General features: G+C 36.3%; 1 protein-coding gene across 3 annotated transcripts in view; it reads right to left on the bottom strand.

Moving 5' to 3' along the window:
* The window catches only part of BTAF1 (B-TFIID TATA-box binding protein associated factor 1), a 253,521-nt gene that overhangs the window by 116,849 nt on the left and 114,541 nt on the right, over nucleotides 1-22,131 (bottom strand). For all 3 annotated transcript variants that reach the window (XM_071215766.1, XM_071215765.1, XM_058298768.1), the window contains exons 24-34: nucleotides 21,406-21,607; nucleotides 20,430-20,578; nucleotides 11,042-11,194; nucleotides 10,722-10,843; nucleotides 10,469-10,636; nucleotides 8,871-8,948; nucleotides 8,621-8,750; nucleotides 6,707-6,848; nucleotides 6,488-6,618; nucleotides 4,337-4,462; nucleotides 2,607-2,759 (exon numbers count right to left, since the gene is read on the bottom strand). In XM_071215766.1, coding sequence (XP_071071867.1) covers nucleotides 2,607-2,759; nucleotides 4,337-4,462; nucleotides 6,488-6,618; nucleotides 6,707-6,848; nucleotides 8,621-8,750; nucleotides 8,871-8,948; nucleotides 10,469-10,636; nucleotides 10,722-10,843; nucleotides 11,042-11,194; nucleotides 20,430-20,578; nucleotides 21,406-21,607 — 1,554 coding nt within the window. The remainder of the gene's footprint in view (nucleotides 1-2,606; nucleotides 2,760-4,336; nucleotides 4,463-6,487; nucleotides 6,619-6,706; nucleotides 6,849-8,620; nucleotides 8,751-8,870; nucleotides 8,949-10,468; nucleotides 10,637-10,721; nucleotides 10,844-11,041; nucleotides 11,195-20,429; nucleotides 20,579-21,405; nucleotides 21,608-22,131) is intronic.

The raw sequence follows: 22,131 nt of genomic DNA, 5'->3' as shown, positions 1-22,131 counted from the left end.
ATATAATATTCTTGCATCTATGCAAAAGATGTACTGTGTTGATATTGAAGCAGTATGGAAAATGTGAGCCAAATGTACACTACGGACATGGCAATAATCAGAGGATATTATTTTATCTGTGGCAAATGACACACCACATTGTGGTGTGTTGATGGAGGGGTGCTGTTTGGGAATCTCCACTTGTACATGATTGTTTTATAAGTTTACAACTTCTGTCATAAAAAATATTTTAAAAAAATAATAATAGGGTGGGTTGGGGGAAAAACACATCAAATGTAAGATAAGAACTATGATTAGTAGTAAGATTTTGACAGTGTTCTTTCATAGTTTTTAACAGACGTCTCATGACAATGCAAGGTGTTGGTGGAGGGTTGATGTATGGGACCCCTGTATGATGTTATGCATGTTTGCTTTGTAAGTTCACAACTTTCACTATACACTTAATTGTTTATGTATGTTCACATATAAATGATATAAAGATAAATAATAATCAGATTGGTTAGGGGAAAATACTTTGTTTAGTAGTAATATTTTGACAATGCTCTTTTATTATTAGTTAAAAATGTTTAAAAACAATGCAAGTTACTGGTAGTATGGTGAGATGTATGTTTGTTTGATGTTATAAATGTTTCGTAAGTTCACAACTATTATACATTTATTGTTTATGTATGAGTGATATATTTCAGTAAATTAAAAAAAATTTAATTTGAAATTAAAAAAAACAATAAATAAATAAATAAATAAAAAAAGAAAATTGACTCTGCTTATTTCCATTAAATTTCATGTAGAGTTTCAGTTCCTAATTCCAGTACCCTGAGTTTAAAAAATGTTGTCTCTGGCAATATTAGAAACTTCTCCTGGCACTATTACTTGCTGATAAACATATTGCTATATATCTAGTGACAGATTTTTGGGAAACAAATTTCTCCCCTTCTTTAGAAATAAATATGTTTAGGTTAAAAAGAAGAAATTTCCTTCCTTCACCCATACAGCTAAAAAGAACCAGAAAATGAAAAAGAAAGCTACTAGAAAAGCCTTCTGTGTGTGTAGCCAGAAATAATCTGGGCTTAAGGTTCAGAGTTCCTTAGCATCATAATTCCAGATACTTCAGGGTGACAAGGAATACTTTAAATTAAGAGACTGGGTTAAGTAATTCCTTGAAAAAATTTTACAAAAATAAACTCTAAAAATAAAGCCTGTGGTATAACTAAAATGTGGATAAAATAAATGAAAACAAATCTAATAAAATACCTTATAGCTTTATCTAAGTATCAGCTATGTTAAGAATATCACTACCACTTCATATTCTATATAGCAAAGTTTGGTCAATGAAGAAAATCATTCCATATTTGAACCAATCTAAAGGTAATAGTCATTCTTCAATTTTTGTGTGTGAAAGTCCATTATTTATTTTAGTGATATTAGGAATGTATAACCAGGTATCACATATATGAGATATACCATTATATAACATTTTCTATAGTAACCTGTATGAAATCTAAACTCTCTAATCATTAATTATTATCAATGAAATTTAGGTCAAATAATTACTGAAAGCTAAAACATTGTGCAATAAAATTTTCAATTTTAAGAGTAATTATAACTAAATGGTTACCAGTAACATTTTGTTGCTTGAAATTAAATTTAGCCTTCTGAAATATTAGAATATTTTTAAAGTTCCAAAATAAAACTGCAGTCATTAAAAAGCAAAAAGCAAAACCAAATTTAAAAATTATTTAAAATAAATAGTGCAACAAATCAGTAATCTTCTGGAAAAGCAAATTTATCTAGTGTTACAAACCAGGAATGTGTGACATTCACTGAACACTTAGAAGACACACTCTGGGAAGCAGATGTGGCTCAAGCAGTTGAGTATCTACCACAAGGGAGGTACTGGGTTTGGTTCTCAGTGCCTCCTAATGACAAGCAAAGCAGCGAGCTAACAGGATGGGAGGGTGTGGCGAGCTGACGCAATGAGATGATGCAATGAAGAGACACAACAAGGAAACACAATGAGAAACACAACAAACGGGGTGGAGGTGGCTCAAGCCACTGGATGTCTCCCTCCCACATGGGAGGTCCCAGGTTTGGTTCCCATTGCCTCCTAAAAAAAGAAGACAACAGGAAGGGGCTGTGGCTCAATCAGCTGGGCTCCCATCTACCATATGGGAGGCCCTGGGTTCATGTCCTAGGGCCTCCTTGTGAAGGCAGGCTTGCCCGCATGCCACCAAGAGCCGCCGGCCTGCAAGTGCTGCAGAGTGCCACCAGACCCACAAGCATCGCGGAGAGCCAATTCAGCAAGGTGACACAACAAAAAGGGAGACAAGTAAAAACACAGAAGCATGTACAGCGAATGTACACAGAGAGCAGACAACAAGCAAGCCACAAGGTGGGGGAATAAAATAAAAATAAATAGACACACAGAACAACGCACAGCAAATGGATACAGAGAGCAGACAGCAAGCAACCGGTGGGGGGGGAGGGGATTAAAAAAAAGGAAGACAAGCACACAACAAACAGACACAGGGAGTAGAGAGTGAGCGCAAAACAATGGGGCAGGTGCGGGGGGATAAATAAACCTTAAAAAAAAAAAAAGACATACTCACTTGCTTCAAAGCTGAGAGTTTAGGAGCATGTTGAATATCATGAAGAGAAGAATTCTGAGCAGCCAGCTTTTCAGTAGTGCTCTTGAACTCTGGATGTTGAGGTGTTAAGACTAATGCTGGATGGTTGCACAGTTTACGTAAGTACTGTAATGCCTTTAAGAGGAAAAAATATGTATATATATACAAGTCCACGTCACATACCAAATGCTTCTAACTTTTTTACTATGTAATTACATTTGTTTGGAAAGCCTTTTTTTCTTCTTCTTGTTTGACAAACTACTACTCTTTCTTGAAAAAGCAATTCTAATGTTTCACCTGTGATGCCTTCATCAACTTCCATCTGCACTTCTTGCTTACATAAATTATACTCTTTATATTTGTCTGTCCCCCACCTCTCTAGACAATGAGTTTTTTGTGCAAGGAAAAGTATCTTATTCATCAGTTCCTATAGTTACTCTCTCCCCCTCAAAGAACCCAGAATTCTTCCTAAAAAAGATTTCTCAAACTTAAAGTGGCTCAAAAATTCCCAAGGGACCTTATAAAACCACAAATCTTTCCCTTCTATACAATATTCTGATTTGCTTAAGGTCTAGGGGGAAGGGGCCAGGTGATTGTTTCAGGTGGTTGTTTTTGAGAAACAGAATCCAATAAAATCTTTCTTTTCTTTGATTTAGTCACACCCTTTCTTTTTTGCCTTTTACTTGACTCATGATTTGGGTCTCATCCTTAGCACATAGTTTTGTATTACAAAGCTCTGCTAACAAGGCTCAAGAGACTGCTGACCATGCTTAAGTAAAAACTCTGGTACATTAATTGTTTACAACCATCTTTTCCTTGTACTATCTTCAAAAGTACTACAGTATTTAGTTTTATTGGTAGCAAGGGGGTTTGGGAAATTTTCTGTGGTAGAATATTTCAAGAAGGATAGAAGTAGTGAGTTGACATTTTTTACCTCTTTTTCATTTGCTGTTCCCTAAAACACATGAGGCATAGCCCTGTCTGAGGACTTCTGTACTTTTTGTATCTTTTGCCTGGAATCTCTTTCCCCTGGATATTTACATACCTCAGCCCTCTTCAGGTCTTTACTCAAATGTCAGCTTCTTGGTGAGGCCTTCTCGTAACTCCTCTATTTTAAATCACAACCTAACTCTGCAACCTATACCTATAGTCTATAAACCCCTCTCTGCCTTGTTTTCTTATATAATATGTATTTTACTTATATATTTTTCATCGACCTTTCCTAGAATGTAAACCCCACAATGGAAGGAATCTATTTTGTTCATTGCTTCAAGCACAAAGCTTAGAAAAATTATTCCCATGTGATAGGTGTTCCAATATTTTTTTTCTTGGCTCCCTCGTTTGCTCATTTGTCTGTTCAATGCTTTTTTTTTTTCTTGTAGTATTTTTTTTTCCCTTTAAGAGGCACCAGGAACCAAACCTGGGACCTCCCATGTGAGAAGCAGGCACTCAACTGCTAGAGCCACATCTGTTCCCTCCAATATTTTTTGACTGAAGTAAATGGAGAAATGAATAAAAACAAAGATTCTCTGTTCTAGAACCCTTCGTTTTATGTAATATACAAACCTACTGCATTCTGTACATTTAATTTTAACATATAGGTTCAAACTAGAAGTTATAATGTATAATTCCATATTTCAGTGTTCCATGTAAAAACTATACCACTGAAGAACATTCTTCAACAATATTTAAAAACAGACTTTAATCTATACCTGGAATACATGGCCTGTAGCCTTAAGCTTCGGTTTTTCAGTTTCTTCAGAAAGTGCAGCTGAAGAAACTGTTTCATCAACATCACACTTGGCACGAGACTTAGCAAAATCTTCATAGAGTTGAACCTATGAAAATACCCCCATAAATAGAGTAAATTTATTTTCCATCTTCAAATCACCTAACCAGCAAAGCCCAATAAACATAGTAATTAAAGGATATAAATTGATACCTATACCTGACTACCAACATTATGTTATTATCCATTGCATCTTGGTAAGTTTCTTTAAAATTTTATTTAGAAAGCAAGTATAACCATTAAGTTTGGCTGCTAAAATATTAAAAATACTAGTAAAATAGTCTTTTACTTAATATTTCCACTCTGTTCAGAAAGATAAATACATTACCTAAAAGAGAATCTGAACCCATACATATAAGAGAAAGTCTCCTTAAGTAAACTTATATCGTCAAGATTCCATAACTATTTTCCAATGACAAATTTTAAAAGAATATTACTGTCAGTCTAACAGGGAACTCATATCACAACTTGGAGTCTAAGTTCCTGCCTTGTTCAAACTAAAATAATGTGAAAGAGAAGAAAATCTAGAAAGGTAAGGAGCAGAAATGAGTGAACTCTAAACTAAGCCCAAACTTCACTCCACAGTCTCCCTTCTTCTTCTAGTCAAATAAAACATGCTTTATCTTTACAATATAGCACCACTACAGGGTTTTTTTTCATATGCTACCTCTTCTTTTTTTTTCTTTTTTTTAAGATTTTATTTATTTATTTAATTCCCCCCCCCCCTCCCCTGGTTGTCTGTTCTTGGTGTCTATTTGCTGCGTCTTGTTTCTTTGTCCGCTTCTGTTGTCGTCAGCAGCACGGGAAGTGTGGGCGGCGCCATTCCTGGGCAGGCTGCTCTTTCTTTTCACGCTGGGCGGCTTTCCTCACGGGCGTACTCCTTGCGCGTGGGGCTCCCCCATGCGGGGGACACCCTTGCGTGGCATGGCACTCCTTGCGCGCATCAGCGCTGCGCATGGCCAGCTCCACACGGGTCAAGGAGGCCCGGGGTTTGAACCGCGGACCTCCCATATGGTAGACGGACGCCCTAACCACTGGGCCAAAGTCCGTTTCCCGCTACCTCTTCTTTAATGTACTTTTAAAAAGTTTCCATCTTATTACCCCTAAACTATTTCTTTCAAGAAGTATTATTATTATTTAACACACTAATGGAGGCCCAAAATGACTCTGTAGACAATACAGAAGATCTGTTCAACATCTAGACTAGTGCCCTGCCTAAACACAGTTTGAAAAGATAAATACTGGCTAACAGGCTGTCTATCACTGGAAGGAGAAAAGAGGTAAGTTTCTGGATGTGTTTGTATATTTTTCACTCATGTGACCATATTAAATCCACTCATAATACTGAAATGGATTGATACATACTAACTAACTTACAGCATAAACGTTCAAGGAGAAAATTCTGACGGGGGAACATGTCTTACTAAGATGAGACAGCTTCTATGTATGTACTTAGAAAAGTACAAAAAAGGAAAGACACCCATTGAATCCTTTGATAATGGTCTCTATGTACAAAATCAGATCTGCGTAGAAGCCAAAATTTATTCCAAATATTTACATGCAAGGTAATAATAAGTCAAAAGGGATGAGGTCTCACTGAACTATGTTTGGAGGCTAGCTCTGATGTATATTATACGTAGGATCCTGGACAAGTTACTTAACTTTGTAAGCTGCACTCCATTTGAAAAAAATGGGGATTTAATAATATTTATGATATTGTGTGGATGATATAACATTAAAGAGGCAAATATTTAGTCCTAATAAACAATGATTTATTTCCTCATCAATTTAACTTTGCATTAACTAGTCATGTAAGAAAGCTACTATGATACTAGATTCTGTTTTAATCCTGTATTTAAACATACATATCCAAGCAAATTCACTTAGGCTTTATATGTATCTGTTTGAAACAAAATATTCCTAAAGTCTAGGAAAATAGAAGCTAGATTAAAATGAGAAAGTGGAAGGCTAAACCTTTTGCTCATTACCTTTGTAGCCAAACAGCTATACTACTTGTATGAAACATTCTGATGTTAAACATACCAAGAACAACCATAATCACGATATTCCTTACCTGGAGAGGACTAAGAGTACAATAATAGTCTTGAATAATTTTGGGAGGAAGATCCTGCAAAACATCTTCTTTCATTCTTCTCAAAAGAAACGGAAGGACTTGGCGGTGCAGTGCATCCATTGCAAGAACACCTGTTAAAAACAAGATAAAATTGTTTTTTAAAAGGTAGGAATAAATTACATTAACTTTCATAGGATTTATAATTTATCTCTTTCATACCTGCTTCTTGTTCCCGACTGGAGCTTCGAGCATCCCTACTTGCTAATATAGGTTTACCATATCTAGCGGCAAACTGGCGTTCAGTACCCAAAAATCCTGGCATAAGGAAATCAAATAATGACCACAGCTCCAAAACGTTGTTCTGAATATAAGAAAGGAACAAAGGTTATCTTTTGTACTGAGAATATTTCTTTACACTTAAAAACAAAAACAGAAAACACAGAACATTAACAAAAGCCCATTATGATCACACAGCTGAGAGGTTATCACCACATGGTAGATATATGTTCTAAGTCTATATGTTAATATGTAAAATTCAGGTCAGTATCCTTGGATAAAATAATTCTATTTGGGGGAAATTCTCAAGACCTCGCCACCAGAATAAGTCCTGGTCCATAGCACTTACACACACTATTGGCAGCTATCAAGTGATAAATAAAATAGTAGAAGATGTATAAAAGCTTCTGATTCTTTTAATTTATTTTTGACACACAAATTATCTAGGTTAGGGAATTTGGCTAATATCACCATGTCTTCAATAAAGGAAAACCAAGAAGAGTTTGATTGTAGGTCAAATCTAACCAGTATTCATGGGCCATGAGACAAAGGCACATAAGTCCTTTCCAATTCTACTGTTGAAGTTTCACAAAACAAAAGAAATCAGGTTTTTTTTCATATTAAAGACTTTCCAACAGGTCTGATTCCTAAGGTACTGCCTTCCGAGGCTGTCCTTAAACCCAGCTGAAGTTCTGGCATCACCATGCTGGGCTGCCCTTGTATGTGAACAACTGTTTTAATCTAATTCAAATTCTGTAACCCCACTCTGGGCCACCACAGCCCTGAGTTGCAGAAACCCAAACTATAGCTTCAGAACTAAATTATTTAGGTAGAGAAAGGAGAAAGACAGCCTTAAAACAAAAAATCAAAACACTTTAAAATATATATATATATCTAAACCAAGTTAAAACAATCATCTATTTAAGGAAAGTCCAATTTAAATATACTGTGAAGCTTCCATGTAAGCTTATATTGAAGCAAAACAAATCTTGATAATTCATGCCTAAAGAATCTACTTTCCCCTTTCATATTTAATAGTCTATTTTCCCCTTTTGTTAAATTTAGAAAGGTTTGTAATTACGTTTCTCTCTTGTGGTTGTTAGAATCCACAATGTTCACTTAATAAACAAAATCTTAACAGTTATAATAAGTTCATCAACAATAATAAATTTGAAAGACTAAGTAATAAGTAAATATATAAAAAATAACCACCATATCTCAGATTTGAAAAGAACCTTAGAGGTGACTTGGTGTTACCCTCCAAATAACAATGATTGAGGTTATCTTCCCACCGTAGCTGACTATCTAGGTAGGTATGAACATTTTGAACCAAGTTCTGGTTCCTTTGGAGGACAACAGAAGCTCTCAAAAGATCTGAAGACATCTACATGCCCACTCATCCCCTTCCACTCTCTTTTTCAAGATAAACTTATACAACCACTTTTCATCAATTGTCTCCTGACATCAGATATTCATACCTTTAATATATAATGATTAACCTTTGAATCAGCTCTACCTTTTCAATGCTAAATCAGATTGTGGCACAAAGAGAAACAGCTAGTGTGGAGCAGAGTCTGACTACTCTCTTGCATACTGTGGACACAAGACAATTTTATTTCCATAGTGTAAAATTACATTTTAAATATGACTTTAAAACCTGGTTTGCTCAGGTACTGCTACATACTAAATGGACCATTATAATGCAATATAATTACTAGAAAATTAACATCACTGCTAGAAACTAAAAAAATTCTCTGCTTTAATTCACTGATGAATGCTAAACTCACTCTCCACTCTTTTTTGTAAAAAGCCCACTCTTTTACGGAAAAAGTCATAGGAAGAGTAGTAAATAATTACCTGGATTGGTGTTCCAGAGAGAATAATCCTATAATTAGCAGTCAGTTGTTTCACTGCTTTTGACAATTTTGTTTTTCCATTTTTGATGACATGCCCCTCATCAAGAATACAGTAGTTGAATTTAATATTTCTAAGGGAGAACAAACAAAATGTTAGTATATTTTACTATGTCGAGCCATATGAATACATTATTAAACATCTTTAAACTTCATAGTAAGTCATCCTAAAGAAAAAAAAAATTTAATCTTACCTAAAGAAATCTATATCATTCCTCACAACATCATATGAAGCCACTATCAGATTGTGCCTTTTTACTTGATGCTGTAACCTTTATTCAAAAATAAATAAAATAATGAAACAAGGAATCTGTAAGAGTTTGTAATATAGACAATTTCTGAAGGGGAAGCTTTAGCTACCCATCATATAAAATGCTCTCAATCTGCCTTCTATGCTGAATATTTTCTTCTGCTTACTCTACTATATCCATGACTCCCTGCTACCTAAAAGCCATTCTTTTATGACTTGGCCATGTTGCCCTAATTCAGTCTGATTAGAAAAGAGATGGGTTCCTGACTCAAAATGGGGTGGACATCTTAACTTTATTTGCCAAAACCTCTTCTTTGAGGGCACTATTCCTTCTCCACCTTGTCCTGGGGAGCTATCAATAATATGCCCCCATAATCACCAAAGAGAAGAGACATTTAATTCAGCTTGAGCCATTCACAATATTTATTCCAAGACCACAGTGGCTTGTCTGGAAGCATGACCCAAACAGGGCCTGTCAGTTATCCCTGGTATTGATATATGCATGATGGGGGAGGAATATCTTTGTCTACCATAGGTGCCACACTAGGAAGACATGGTCATCTCATCCACAAATCGAAGTCCAGCAAAAATAAACAGTGTAAGTAATGGAGAGGAAGAGTTAGTGAGGGCAATACAGCTCTGTTTGAAGAATTCACACCTGCAATTCCCAATTAAAGCAGCTAATGAATTTACTATTTGTTTACCCTATTTGTGCCAATTTTCCATTATCTGCAAATGAACAAATTCTAACTAAGAGGTACTAGAGTAAACTGGTAATGAATGAAGGTTATTGTGCTGTTTGCATTCACATCCTCACCCAACCCATTTAACTAGCTAAGTGAATTTGGACCAGGTCCCAATGAAAATGGGAATAATAATAGTATTTATACCTCATAAGGTTATTGTGATCACACACAACACGCAATTTTACATAAATGTAAAAGTACTTTGAATACTGCATGGACAGTAAGTGCTCAAAACATATTAGTTAATTTTTAATGAAAAATGGCATCAAATCTATGGAAAAATCTGCAACCTACAACTACACAAATTTTAAAAGATGAATTGAAATCATTGAGTTTCCAATCTCCAAAATTTATTTAGGAACATAACAGATATTTTAGTTAATAGGGAGGAGGTCAACCTAAACACACCGAATACTGACATGATAGATGGAGCGCCATTATGAACTGGATTTGAGAGGGAAGAAGGGGAAGAGAGTCAGGGGTGGGGTGAAGAAGAATTCTTATGGAATTGGATAGAGAATGAAAACAGAATGGCCAAGAGAAGCAGAGATGATCACATGGTTCCCAAGAAGTTTTCCAGTACTAAAACTCAAGACCAAGTATTGTGCAATGGCTGATGTCATTAAATTTTTATAACATATTTTTATAATGTACACTCACTGTTCTTAAATAAGTTGAATAAGTTTCTGTCTTATAACCAAAAAAACTAACTAGAACATTCATTTCACTTTTAATAAATTTTATTCTAACTTCTTAAATAAAAGATTAAACATGTTTTTGGTTGTAAAGCCCTTACCTTATTCTTTCAGTGGGAGGTCCAGTATAGTGCAATGGATTGAGATATTCTCTGGAGCAAAATTTACCTACTTCATCCACCCAATGACCTGTTAATGTTGGTGGACAAACCACCAAGGAAGGAAGTGGCATACATTCTGCCAATTTCGATCTTGCATATTCCTGAGCCCTTTATAACAGCAAAACAATAAATTAACCAGAATGTTTATATTTCTCAGAATCTGGAAGCCTTATTTTAGAATATTTTAAATTACCTGTGACAATGATCTCCTGCTAAAATGCAGATGGACTGTAAAGTTTTTCCTAAACCCATGTCATCACACAGAATTCCATGAAGTTTATACTTATTAAGAAATGCTAACCAGTTCACTCCATCCTATAAGGTTGGGGAGTGAGAGAAAAATTATAAATGAGAACAGATCATACATTTTTTTAGTTGTAGAAAACACATTTGCACAAACCAGAAATCTGTATTTTCACAGGCAAAAGAAAAATAACTGGGTATAAGACACCAAATACAAGATTCTACTAAATTATCCATTATTCATATTTACAAGATAAGTAAAAACTTTACCTGCTGGTATTTTCTGAGTTCAGCATTGATTGGTACCGGAATTTTGTAATTTTCTAATTTTTTCCCATCTAGCAATTGCTCCAGAAAGTGCCGCTCCTTGGCTTTCAATTGGATTAATTCTTCAGACATATTTGGAGGATTGGGAATGCCCGCCTAAAGTGATTTTTAAAATGTATATTAAAACTACTTACTCATAATTCAATTTTCATCCTCAGAAGTAGCAAATAATTTCAAGACATCAAAAAAAGTCTTATTAGCAGAAAGTCATTCAAAATAGTGTAACTTTAAAGGCAAACAAGTAGAGTTTAAAGAATCTGACAGGTGTCAAAGTCCTATAATGAGACTACTAAAAACACATATAAGGTATTTTAAAGAATACAGCTACAAATTAATTTTCCCATACAATGTATTCTTTGATAAAGAAGTAAATTTGTATAATAAAATTAGGACATTATTTATCTTTTCACTATTGACATTTACACCAAACGTGTAAAAGTAATGGTGAGCAAAACTGCTGATGCCTCAGCAAGAATCAAGGCGAAGGCATCAAAATGTACTAGAAGTTGCTGTATTCTTCACAGCTGTGCACTAGCAGTTAAAAAAAAAAAAAAAAAGTGAAGTACACCTGAAGTAATTCTACCACATATCCAAGTACAAAGTCTTGAGGAAAAGCACTTGTGAGACTGTTTAAATTGCAAGTTGAACTAGCCCTTTTTCACGGAACAGTCCTTTCACTAGGAATGACAAATTATGGTTATTACAACATGGTTATTTGGCTAACATTTTCACACAAATGAACAAAGTGGAACCTGTCACTTCAATGAAAACAACGGACATATTGTTGCCAATGATAAAAATCAAATGTTCAAGAGAAACTCAGAATTGTGCGTTTGACAGTTTTCCAATATTTAAAAAGTTCCTTTGGGTGATAATAATGAATGTGACTTTTAAAAAATATTGTATGAAATATGTCAACTTTGGAATACCCACATAATACAATGAACCAGTATTTTCCAAATGATGAACACAAAATATTAAAAAATTGGTTAAGAATCCATTCAAAAGTACAATATATACCAATGACTTATAATGCAAGAGTATGAAAACATGACTAATAGGATTTTAGATTCTTAACGGCAAGTAACATTTAACAAACTTCTTCTCAAGTGTTGGTCTGCATTCAGATAGAAGAATATCCCTAATTATTTTAAAAGGCTCCCTTTTCCAACTACATTTCTCTCAAGGTTGAATTTTCTTCATCTGTCTGAACCAAAATAACGGAGTGAATATCCAAGTAAATATGAGGACCCAGTATCTACTATACAGCCAGACCTAAAAGAGGTTTGCAAAAATATAAAACAATGCCACTTGTCTCAGTAATTTATTTTGTGTAGTTTTTTTTTTTCCATAAAAAAATGTTACTTAGGGGAAGTGGACTTGGCCCAGTGGATAGGGCATCCATATACCACATTGGAGGTCCGCGGGCCTCCTTGACCCATGTGGAGCTGGCCCATGCGCAGCGCTGATGCGCACAAGGAGTGCCGTGCTACACAGGGGTGCCCCCTGCGTAGGAGAGCCCCACGCACAAGGAATGCGTCCCGTAAGGAGAGCCGCCCAATGCGAAAGAAAGTGCAGCCTGCCCAGGAATGGCGCCGTACACGTGGAGAGCTGACACAACAAAAAGGAACACAGATTCCCATGCCGCTGACAACAGAAGTGGACAAAGAAGAACATGCAGGAAATGGACACAGAGAACAGACAACTGGGACGGGGCATAAGGGGAGAGAAATAAATAAAATAAATCTTAAAAACAAAAACAAAAACACGTTACTTATGGTAACAAATAATGGGTTTATTGTTATTTAAATGAATTAAATGTTCCTAAATTTCTCCATTTTCATTTCTATTACAGAAAATATAATAAAGAGAAGCTATTTGGGTTCTCAATTTTTAATAGTGTAAAAGGATTCCAGTGATAAAAACGTTTGAGAACTACTGCCCTAAGATATCTCTAAAGTTAGAAATATACAATTCTGAAAACAGTTTCAATTAAATTTAATTAAAATATATATTCCATATAAGACTAGAAATAGTAGCAAGGAAGGGAATTAGATACACTGAGTCTTCAAAATGAGCAGGGAGTAAATTATTTTAGGTTTAACAGGTTTATCTATTAAGAACAAAAATAAGATTTTAACCACTAACAGTATAATCATCAAAATGAAGCCTTTATGTACAATGCTTTTCAAATAACAAAATCTTTCAACATTTATCCTCATGGAATTTTTAATAAATGACAACTAGACATAAAAAACATATTTTAAGTCTATTGCCTATGAATGAAATCCTAAGCTCAAAAGTCATAAAAATTTTGCTCAATGGCAGGAACCCCTAAGTGTGTTCCTCACTCTCAATTCCTACAAAATAAGCAAGAGTTTGTAACAGTGCAGGTAATTAGAGCTTCTGTAAAAATCACTGGTTGCTATTTGCAGATCTTTTTTTTTAATTCCCCCCCACCCCCTGCAGCTTTTTGCATGCTGCCTGCTCTCTTTGTCCATTTGCTGTGCGTTCTTCTGTGTATTTATTTTTATTTATTTCCCCTCCCTCCCTTGTGGCTTGCTTGCTGTCTGCTCTGTGTCTGTTGCTGCGCTCTTCTGAGTTTTTTGCTGGTCTCCCTTTTTGTTGTGTCATCTTGCTGAGTTGGCTCTCTGTGGAGCTTGTGGGCCAGGTGGCTCTCCGCAGCATGCAGGCAAGCCTGCCTTCAAAAGGAGGCCCCAGGATGTGAACCCAGGGCCTTCCATATGGTAGACAGGAGTCCACCTGATTGAGCCACAGCTGCTTCCCCTGATTTCTTGATAGTATTTATTTCAGAAAATTACATGAGTCTTTCTATAAAGACTTAACAGAGGAAGTCATGATAAAATGAAACATGAACTTGCATAGCATTTTTTTTCTGTCTTCAAATTCATTTTTTTCTGCAGCATCTAATCTGCTATTAATCTCATCCAATGTCTCTTAATTTGTTACTGTATTTTTCATTTCTAGAAGTTGAATTTGGGTCTTTTTTCTATTTTCAATTTTTCTCATCACACTCATATTCTCTATCTTCTTGACTATATGGAACGCATTTTTTAAGAAACTTAATATTTTAAAATACTCGCAAGCTTACAGGACAGTTTACAAATAATACAAACCACATACAGAAGTCCAATATTCTCCTATTCCCCCAGATAAACCAATTTTAACATTTAGTCATATTTGCTGTTATCAGTATCTACCTATCAATTATTCTATCTATCTATCCATCTATCAACCCATTTTCTGTACATTTAAGTATGGGTTTTATATATCATGTTCCTTGACCCCTTAGTACTGCCATGTACATTTCCTAAGAGCAAAGATATTCATTTATGCAGCCTGTATTAGTAAGCCAAAGGGGTGCTGATGAAAAATACCAGAAATGGGTTGGTTTTTATAAAGGGTATTTATTTGAGGTAGGAGCCTACAGATATCAGGCCATAAAGCATAAATTACTTCCTTCACCAAAGTCTATTTGGATCAAGATCGCTGCCAACATCTGTAAGGGTTCAGGCTTCCTGGGTTCCTACGTTCCTGGGGCTTGCTTTTCTCTGGGTTCATGGTTCCTTTCTTTCTGGGGCTGGCTTCTCTTTCCTTTGTGAGTTTACTACCCAGGGCTCCAGCTTAGTCTTTAGCATCAAACTCCAACATCAGAAACCCTCAACTCTGTTCTTTGCCATGCCTTTTATTGGTGAGTCCCCACCCACCAAGGTCCCCACCCTTGGTGGGTGGGACTCAATACCATAATCATAATTCAATCATGCCCAGGTACAGATCAGATTACAAACGTACTCCAACATCTATTTTTGGAATTCATAACCATATCAAACTGCTACACAACCCCCTTAATGGCAGTTATAAAGTTCAAGAAATTTAACACTGAAATACAGTTTACAATCGTTATTCCATTTTCTTTCCATATGTCCCAATAATGACCCAATGAGCCTTCTCATCTCCCTTGACAGGTCCTTTCCAGAATCATGTATTATCTTTAGTTGTCACTGTCTCTTTAGTTCCTCTTCCTTTTTTTTTTCATTGTGGGCACATATATACAACATAAACTTTCCCATCTCAACCACACCCAAGCATACCATTCAGTGGGACTAATCACATATACTATGTTATGGTACCTTTATTACCTACTATTACTAAAACTTTCCCATCTTCCCAAACAGAAACCCTATACCAACTTTGCATTAACTCTCCTGGTTACTGAACATATTTTCATGCCCACTAATTTTCTGGTTGGATGCCAAACATGGTAAATTTTACACTGTTGTAAAATGACTGATTTTATAGTGGATTGTTTTTATTCCTTCAAATACTTGGAGGCTTTTTTCAGGAACACGGTCAAGCTACTTGTAATCAATTCGACCCTTTTAAGGTTTGTTTTTAGCCTTTGTTAAGGGGGATCCAGTTCAGTCTTTAGTCAAAGGCTAATTTGGTCCTACTACTAAAGCAGTATACTTTTGAGGATTCTACCCGATGTCCCGTGGGGTAGAAGGCCTTTCTACTCTGCTTGATGGGACACAAACGATTCCACAGGCCCTCTGGGAGCTCTGGGAATCATTCTACCTACTCCTTTCTGGTATTTCTTTCCTCAGCCTCAAAAGTCTTCTTTTTTTAAAAAGATGATTTATTTTTTATTTATTTCTCTCCCCTTCCCTGCCCCACCCCCATTGTCTGCTCTCTGTGTCCATTCGCTGTGTGTTCTTCTGTTACCACTTCTATCCTTATCAGCAGCACCGGGAACCTGTGTTTCTTTTTGTTGCGTCATCTTGTTGTGTCAGCTCTCCATGTGTGCAGCACCATTCTTGGGTAGGCTGCACTTTCTTTCGTGGTGGGTGGCTCTCCTTACGGGGCGCACTCCCTGCGCGCGGGGCTCCCCTGTGCAGGGACACCCCTGTGTGGCATGAGGGTGCATCAGCACTGTGCATGGACCAGCCCAGGGTATGAACTGCAGACCTCCCATGTGGTAGGCGGACACCCTATCCATTGGGCCAAGTCCGCTTCCCTCAAGTCTTCTTGAACACATGAACAGATGAATGTGTATGAGAAGCCAAAGACGAGGAGACCTCTGTGCAGACATCTGAAGCTTTCTCTCTCTATAGCTACCTCCTCTCTTCAGTACTCTGTCTTGCAAATTTTAGTCATCTTACGCTTCCAAAACTCTGAACTCTGACTCTTCAGTTCAGCAAGACTGCTAGGCTCTGTTTGGATTTCCCTCCTTGTCCTACGTCCTGGAAACTTATCCCAGGCAGTAAGCTAGCGCACTTCGTTGGTTTCCATTCTCTCATGGATCACTAGCCCTACTGCCTGTTGTCCAATAGTCTGAAAACTGTTGTTTGATATATTTTATCCAGTTTTCTAGCTAAGATTGGAGGATATATCATATCTTTTTTCCCCATCATGGCTAGAGCAAAACTAGTATCATAATCATTCACTTTAGTAACATGAGTCTGCCTATATAAGCAAAACAGTGTCATATTCTTTTAATATTCAAATCTATCAAAGGGAACCTTACAATCTTTTTGCAACCTCTAAAAGTTCAAAATTTCTTTCTTTTGCCAATCATACTGTTATTCTGCCTTAAAAAACAAACAACCCTCTGAATGCCTACTGCTACCACTGTTGTCTATACCCTTAGCACATCACAGTGGATCTGGTATCTGTTTTGGGACACTTTCCATTCTATTTCACAAATAGCTTTTAGAGCAATTTTCCTAAAACATTGCTTTCATCATCCACTCCTATGATCAAAAATCACATGATAGCTACTCATTATGCACTGATTCCAAAACTAAAAAGGCTCACTAGGACTAAGCATAACCTATTCATTTCACAGATAAAAGGATAAAAGGCTCAGGAGTATAAACGGAATCATACAATATATAGTATTGTGTGTCTGGTTTCTTTCAGTTAGTATAAAATTTGTTCTTTTTTCTTGTTTTTGATTGTACACTTTAGATAGATTGTATGGTTTGTGAATGCATCTCAATAAAATTGCTTTAGAAAAACAAAAAACATATGCTTGGTGTAAAGTGTTCAGGGCAGAAGGAAGAGCCAGTGCTAAGGCCCTGAGGCAGGAGGCAAAAGGCAGGAGGGAGGGGGGAAGACTCATCAGGAAGCCAGAATGCCTAAAGCTGAGTGACTAAGGTAAGCATGGTAGAAGAAGAGATCAAAGCACTAACAGAGCCAAAACACGGAAAGTCTTTTAGGCCGCTGTAAGGACATTGGCTTTTATAGTAAATGGAATGGAGAAGTATGCAGAGTTTGTGATATGATTTAACATATTTTAACAGATCACCCTGGCTGCTGTGTTGAAATCAGTCTTGATATGGGTCTGGTTAAAAGGAGGGAGTCCAGTTAGGAAGATACTGCAGTAAACCAGGTAAGAGATGACACTGGATTTTTAAAAAGCCTCAAGTTAGTATCTTTACTTGCCTACTAAATAAACTATTAACTCTTTTAAAAAAAAGCCCTAGAGTTAAAGGAATTACATAAGACCTAGGAAAGAAAAACAGTTCTGGGAACTGACAACTAGGGTTTTTTTCTTTTTTAAAGCAGTTTTATTGAGATATAGTCATATACCATTCAATCCATCCAAAGTGCACAATCAATGGCTTTTATTATCATCCCCAGAAGAATTTTGGACACTGATTATAAACCATTAGGGCCACTGAAAAACCACACCAAGGATTTTAAAAACCATCTTTCAGAAATACTATATGTCTGCTATCAAACTGCTCACTGATATTTATGAGGTTTTAAATTTTTAAAAAACATTTACTTTTATTTTTCTCCCTAGCCCCTCATTATCTGCACATGCTGTGTCTGTTCATCTTCCTTGTTTCTTTTTTTTTTTAAGGAGGGATCGAAGATTGAATGCAGGACCTCATATATGGAAAACAGGTGCTCAACCACTGAGCTACATCCACTCTCCATACATAGTGTGGAATATTCTTGACTAAACATACATATTCAGTGCTAACTCTAATTTTTTTGCTTTGTTTTAATTATGGTAATATATGTAACAAAAAATTTCCAACCCAGATTTTTTACTTAGATATTATCAGAGAAACTTAGGAACTTAATATTTTTGTATTTTATTTTATTTTTTATTTTTAAAGAATTATTTATTTATTTCTCTCCTCCCCCACCCCGGTTGTCTGTTCTCTGTGTCTATTTGCTGCGTCTTCTTTGTCCGCTTCTGTTGTTGTCAGCGGCACGGGAATCTGTGTTTCTTTTTGTTGTATCATCTTGTTGTGTCAGCTCTCCGTGTGCACGGCACCATTCCTGAGCAGGCTGCACTTTCTTTTGCGCTGGGCGGCTCCCCTACACGGGGGACACCCCTGTGAGGCACAGCACTCCTTGCGTGCATCAGCACTGCATATGGGCCAGCTCCACACGGGTCAAGGAGGCCTCCCATGTGGTAGATGGACGCCCTAACCACTGGGCCAAGTCTGCTGCCCTATTTTTGTATTTTAGAGCAGAATCAATGAATTATTACTCTTTTAGGAATGATAATTTATGATTTCTTCTTACATTTAAATAAAAAATGGTGACAAAAGGGGAGTGGTTGTATTCAGTATTTGAGTGCCTGCTTCCCATAGAGGAGGTCCTGGGTTCAATCCCCATACCTACTTAAAAAAAAGTGACAAAAAGAAATGATGTAAAATGGTGTAGCCACTGTGGAAAATAGTTTGGTGGTTCCTCAGAAAATTAAGTATAGAATAACTACAAGATCTGGCAGTCCCACTTCTGGATATATACTCAAAAGAACTGAAAGCAGGGACTTGAACAGATACTTGCATATTAACGTTCATAATGGTATTATTCCCAATTGCCAAAAGATAGAAGCAGCTCAAGTGCCCATCAACTGATGAATGGAGAAGCAAAATGTGATATATACATACAATGGAATATTGTGTGGTTGTGAAAAGGAACAAGGTTGTAATGCCTGTGATACCGTACACCAACCTTGAATACCATGAATACCTCATATTGAGTGAAATAAGTCAGACACAAAGAATAAATAGCTTATCATGTCATTGATATGAAACAGTGAGAATAAACAAATTCATAGAGTCAGAAACTAGAACACAGGTTACCAGGAGCTGGGAAGGGCTAGAAAAGGGGAAGTTAAAGCTTAATTGGTAAAGAATTTCTGATGGGCGGCAGACCTGGCCCAGTGGTTAGGGCGTCCGTCTACCACATGGGAAGTCCGCGGTTCAAACCCCGGGCCTCCTTGACCCGTGTGCAGCTGGCCCATGCGCAGTGCTGATGCACGCAAGGAGTGCCCTGCCACGCAGGGGTGTCCCCCGCATAGGGGAGCCCTACGCCAAGGAGTGCGCCCCGTAAGGAAAGCCGCCCAGCGTGAAAGAAAGCGCAGCCTGCCCAGGAATGGCGCCACACACACGGAGAGCTGACACAACAAGATGATGCAACTAAAAGAGACACAGATTCCCGTGCCGCTAACAACAACAGAAGCGGAAAAAAAGAACACACAGCAAATGGACACAGAGAACAGACAACTGGGGCAGGGGCGGGGGGGAGAGAAGGGGAGAGAAATAAGTAAAAATAAATCTTAAAATAAAAAAAAGAATTTCTGATGAGGGTGATGGAAAAGTTGTGGTAATAAGTAGGGGTGATAGCCGCACAACATTCTGAATGTTAACATCAATGAATTATATATCTGAATGTGATTAAGAGGGAAAATTCTAGGTTGTATGTATGTTACTAAAATTAAAACAACAACAACAACAAAAACAGTTGCCAAGGGCTTTGGTGGAGGGAGGGATGAATAGGTGGAACACAAAGAATTTTTAGAGCAGAGAAACTGCTTACTATGATACTGTAACTTGTGAATAGATGACATTATGCATTTGTCAAAACTCACCGAACTGTATAGTATAACACAGAGTAAATTCTAATGTAAATTAATGTATCAATATTGGTTCATAATTGTAACAAACGTACCCTGCTAATGCAAGATGTTAGTAACAAAGGAAACTATGTGAGGGAAGAGGGACTATATAGCAACTCTTTGTACTTTCTAATCAATTCTTCTTTAAGTCTAAAAATGCTCTAAACAGTAAATTCTATTTTTAAAAGTTACAAAAGGTTATTATATTAAAACTGTTTTAAAAAAAGGGAAAAAAGTACTTATTAAAACATAAAAGTCTCAATGCTTACATTGTAAACCTTTTCAAATAATGTCTTTTTCCCAACATATTCTTTGAAAAGAATTAGCAACTATTATGAAGTTATAGAAAACATTAAGTACATATACCAAGTGTCTTCAACTTACCTCGAGTGGCATGAGTCTAATTAGCGTTGCAAAGCACTGCGTAGCCATGAATCTTACACTGTCTGTCTGATCACTCATTCTTCCCAACACAGGCACAACTAAAAGAACAATATATGGAACAATGCCAACATCCAGCTGTTCCATAACACCTGAATAAGTGATTAAGGAAATTTTCCAAAGGGTTCTGACATAGATGTTTTCCCAAACAGATACACAAAATTCTGAATTTCAAAACAGGTTTTAGTTTTTTCATCTGTATTATGAGGGAAGAAACTGTCCTTTAGGGTCTGTGATTCATTTATAGCAGTATTTGCACACTGAAGCTCTTAATAATATGGTGTTTTTAATTTGGGAAATTTTACTAATTAAAATTTTTTCATAAGATATTTCTACAAGCTTCAAGAATTACAATGTCAAAATAAAGTAAGTCACACTGTAAGTAAAGAATTTCCAAATTCAGGATCTTAGACAAATTACAAATTGGACATGGAGACTCCAATAAGCTCAGTCCTCGTGTGATCTTTACCATCTTTGAGCCATAAAGTTTCTACTGATGTTTGTCAACCATCTTTCCTGGTCTTAGAAATATCTTTTAGATGTTTCAAGTTAAAGAATCTCAGTGACTGTCATACCCTTAGCAGGGGGCCTGCCTGTTTATTTCTACTATCTAGTATATTTTGATCTTCCTCCCAGAGTATGGAAACACATGTTTATAATATGGGGACTATCTATCTATATAGTACCTGATTACTATTAATTAGCATTGACTATAAGCCAAATATACAGATTAGTTGCCAAAAAAGTATATAATTCATAAAGTACATAAAATTATTTTTGCCTATTAAAAAGATCTCAAGATTAACAGTAACTTCAAATTTTCCATGGGAAAATTTTTATAATAAAATGTTATTAAAAAGTCACCCTAAAATAAAATTAGTATAATTTCTGAATAGTTTTGTGAAAACAGAAAGGATACAGGCAAGTGCTTCAATTGCACCCTCTTGTTTGATATTGTCATCAATTGCTCCCAGCCATGGAAGAACCTTCTCCAAAAAAATATTCATTGTTTCCATAGTAGCTATTTTGCTCATGATACCTACACAACGAGCAGCCATGTGTCTCACTGCAGTGCTGGGGTATTGAAGGCACATATAAAGATGAGGCAAATGCTGTACCAACTAAAAACAAAGTTTAAAGCAATAAGAATACTCATTAGGGAACCTGGTATTTAAAATATAACTGTAACAGCCAATACTAAGAGACGTTCTCAATATTCTAAGTGACTCCAAATCCAAGAATATTTCCAATTACCTCAAAACATGACTCTCAAAATAGCCTCAATAGAAAATTAATCTAGATCCAGACTTATGGATTTTCTTTTATGAAAACAAAGAAAAGGTCAAGAATTTCTTCCTTATTCATTACCCTCTCAGGCATCCAGGAATACTCGAAATTTAAGGGCAACATGTCAAAAGGCAATTGTTATATTTTCTTACTGAGGCTGGGAAAATGGCACCACATATCACCAGTCCCCTCCAAACCTGGTAACACTAGGTTTGGTTTAGGTACATACATTTTATTCTTTGAGTAGAATATTCCTGATTTTGTTCTAGGCACCATACTTGGGTAGGTATTTTTCATATTAACTTACTGGCTTATCATAGGCATTGTGATTATGCCATGACATACCCCATTATTAAAT

This window comes from Dasypus novemcinctus, chromosome 6 (assembly GCF_030445035.2).
Source record: "Dasypus novemcinctus isolate mDasNov1 chromosome 6, mDasNov1.1.hap2, whole genome shotgun sequence".
NCBI classification, from domain to species: domain Eukaryota; kingdom Metazoa; phylum Chordata; class Mammalia; order Cingulata; family Dasypodidae; genus Dasypus; species Dasypus novemcinctus.
Note: the sequence above shows the minus strand (reverse complement) of the source record. Positions and strands in the feature narration are given on the sequence as shown.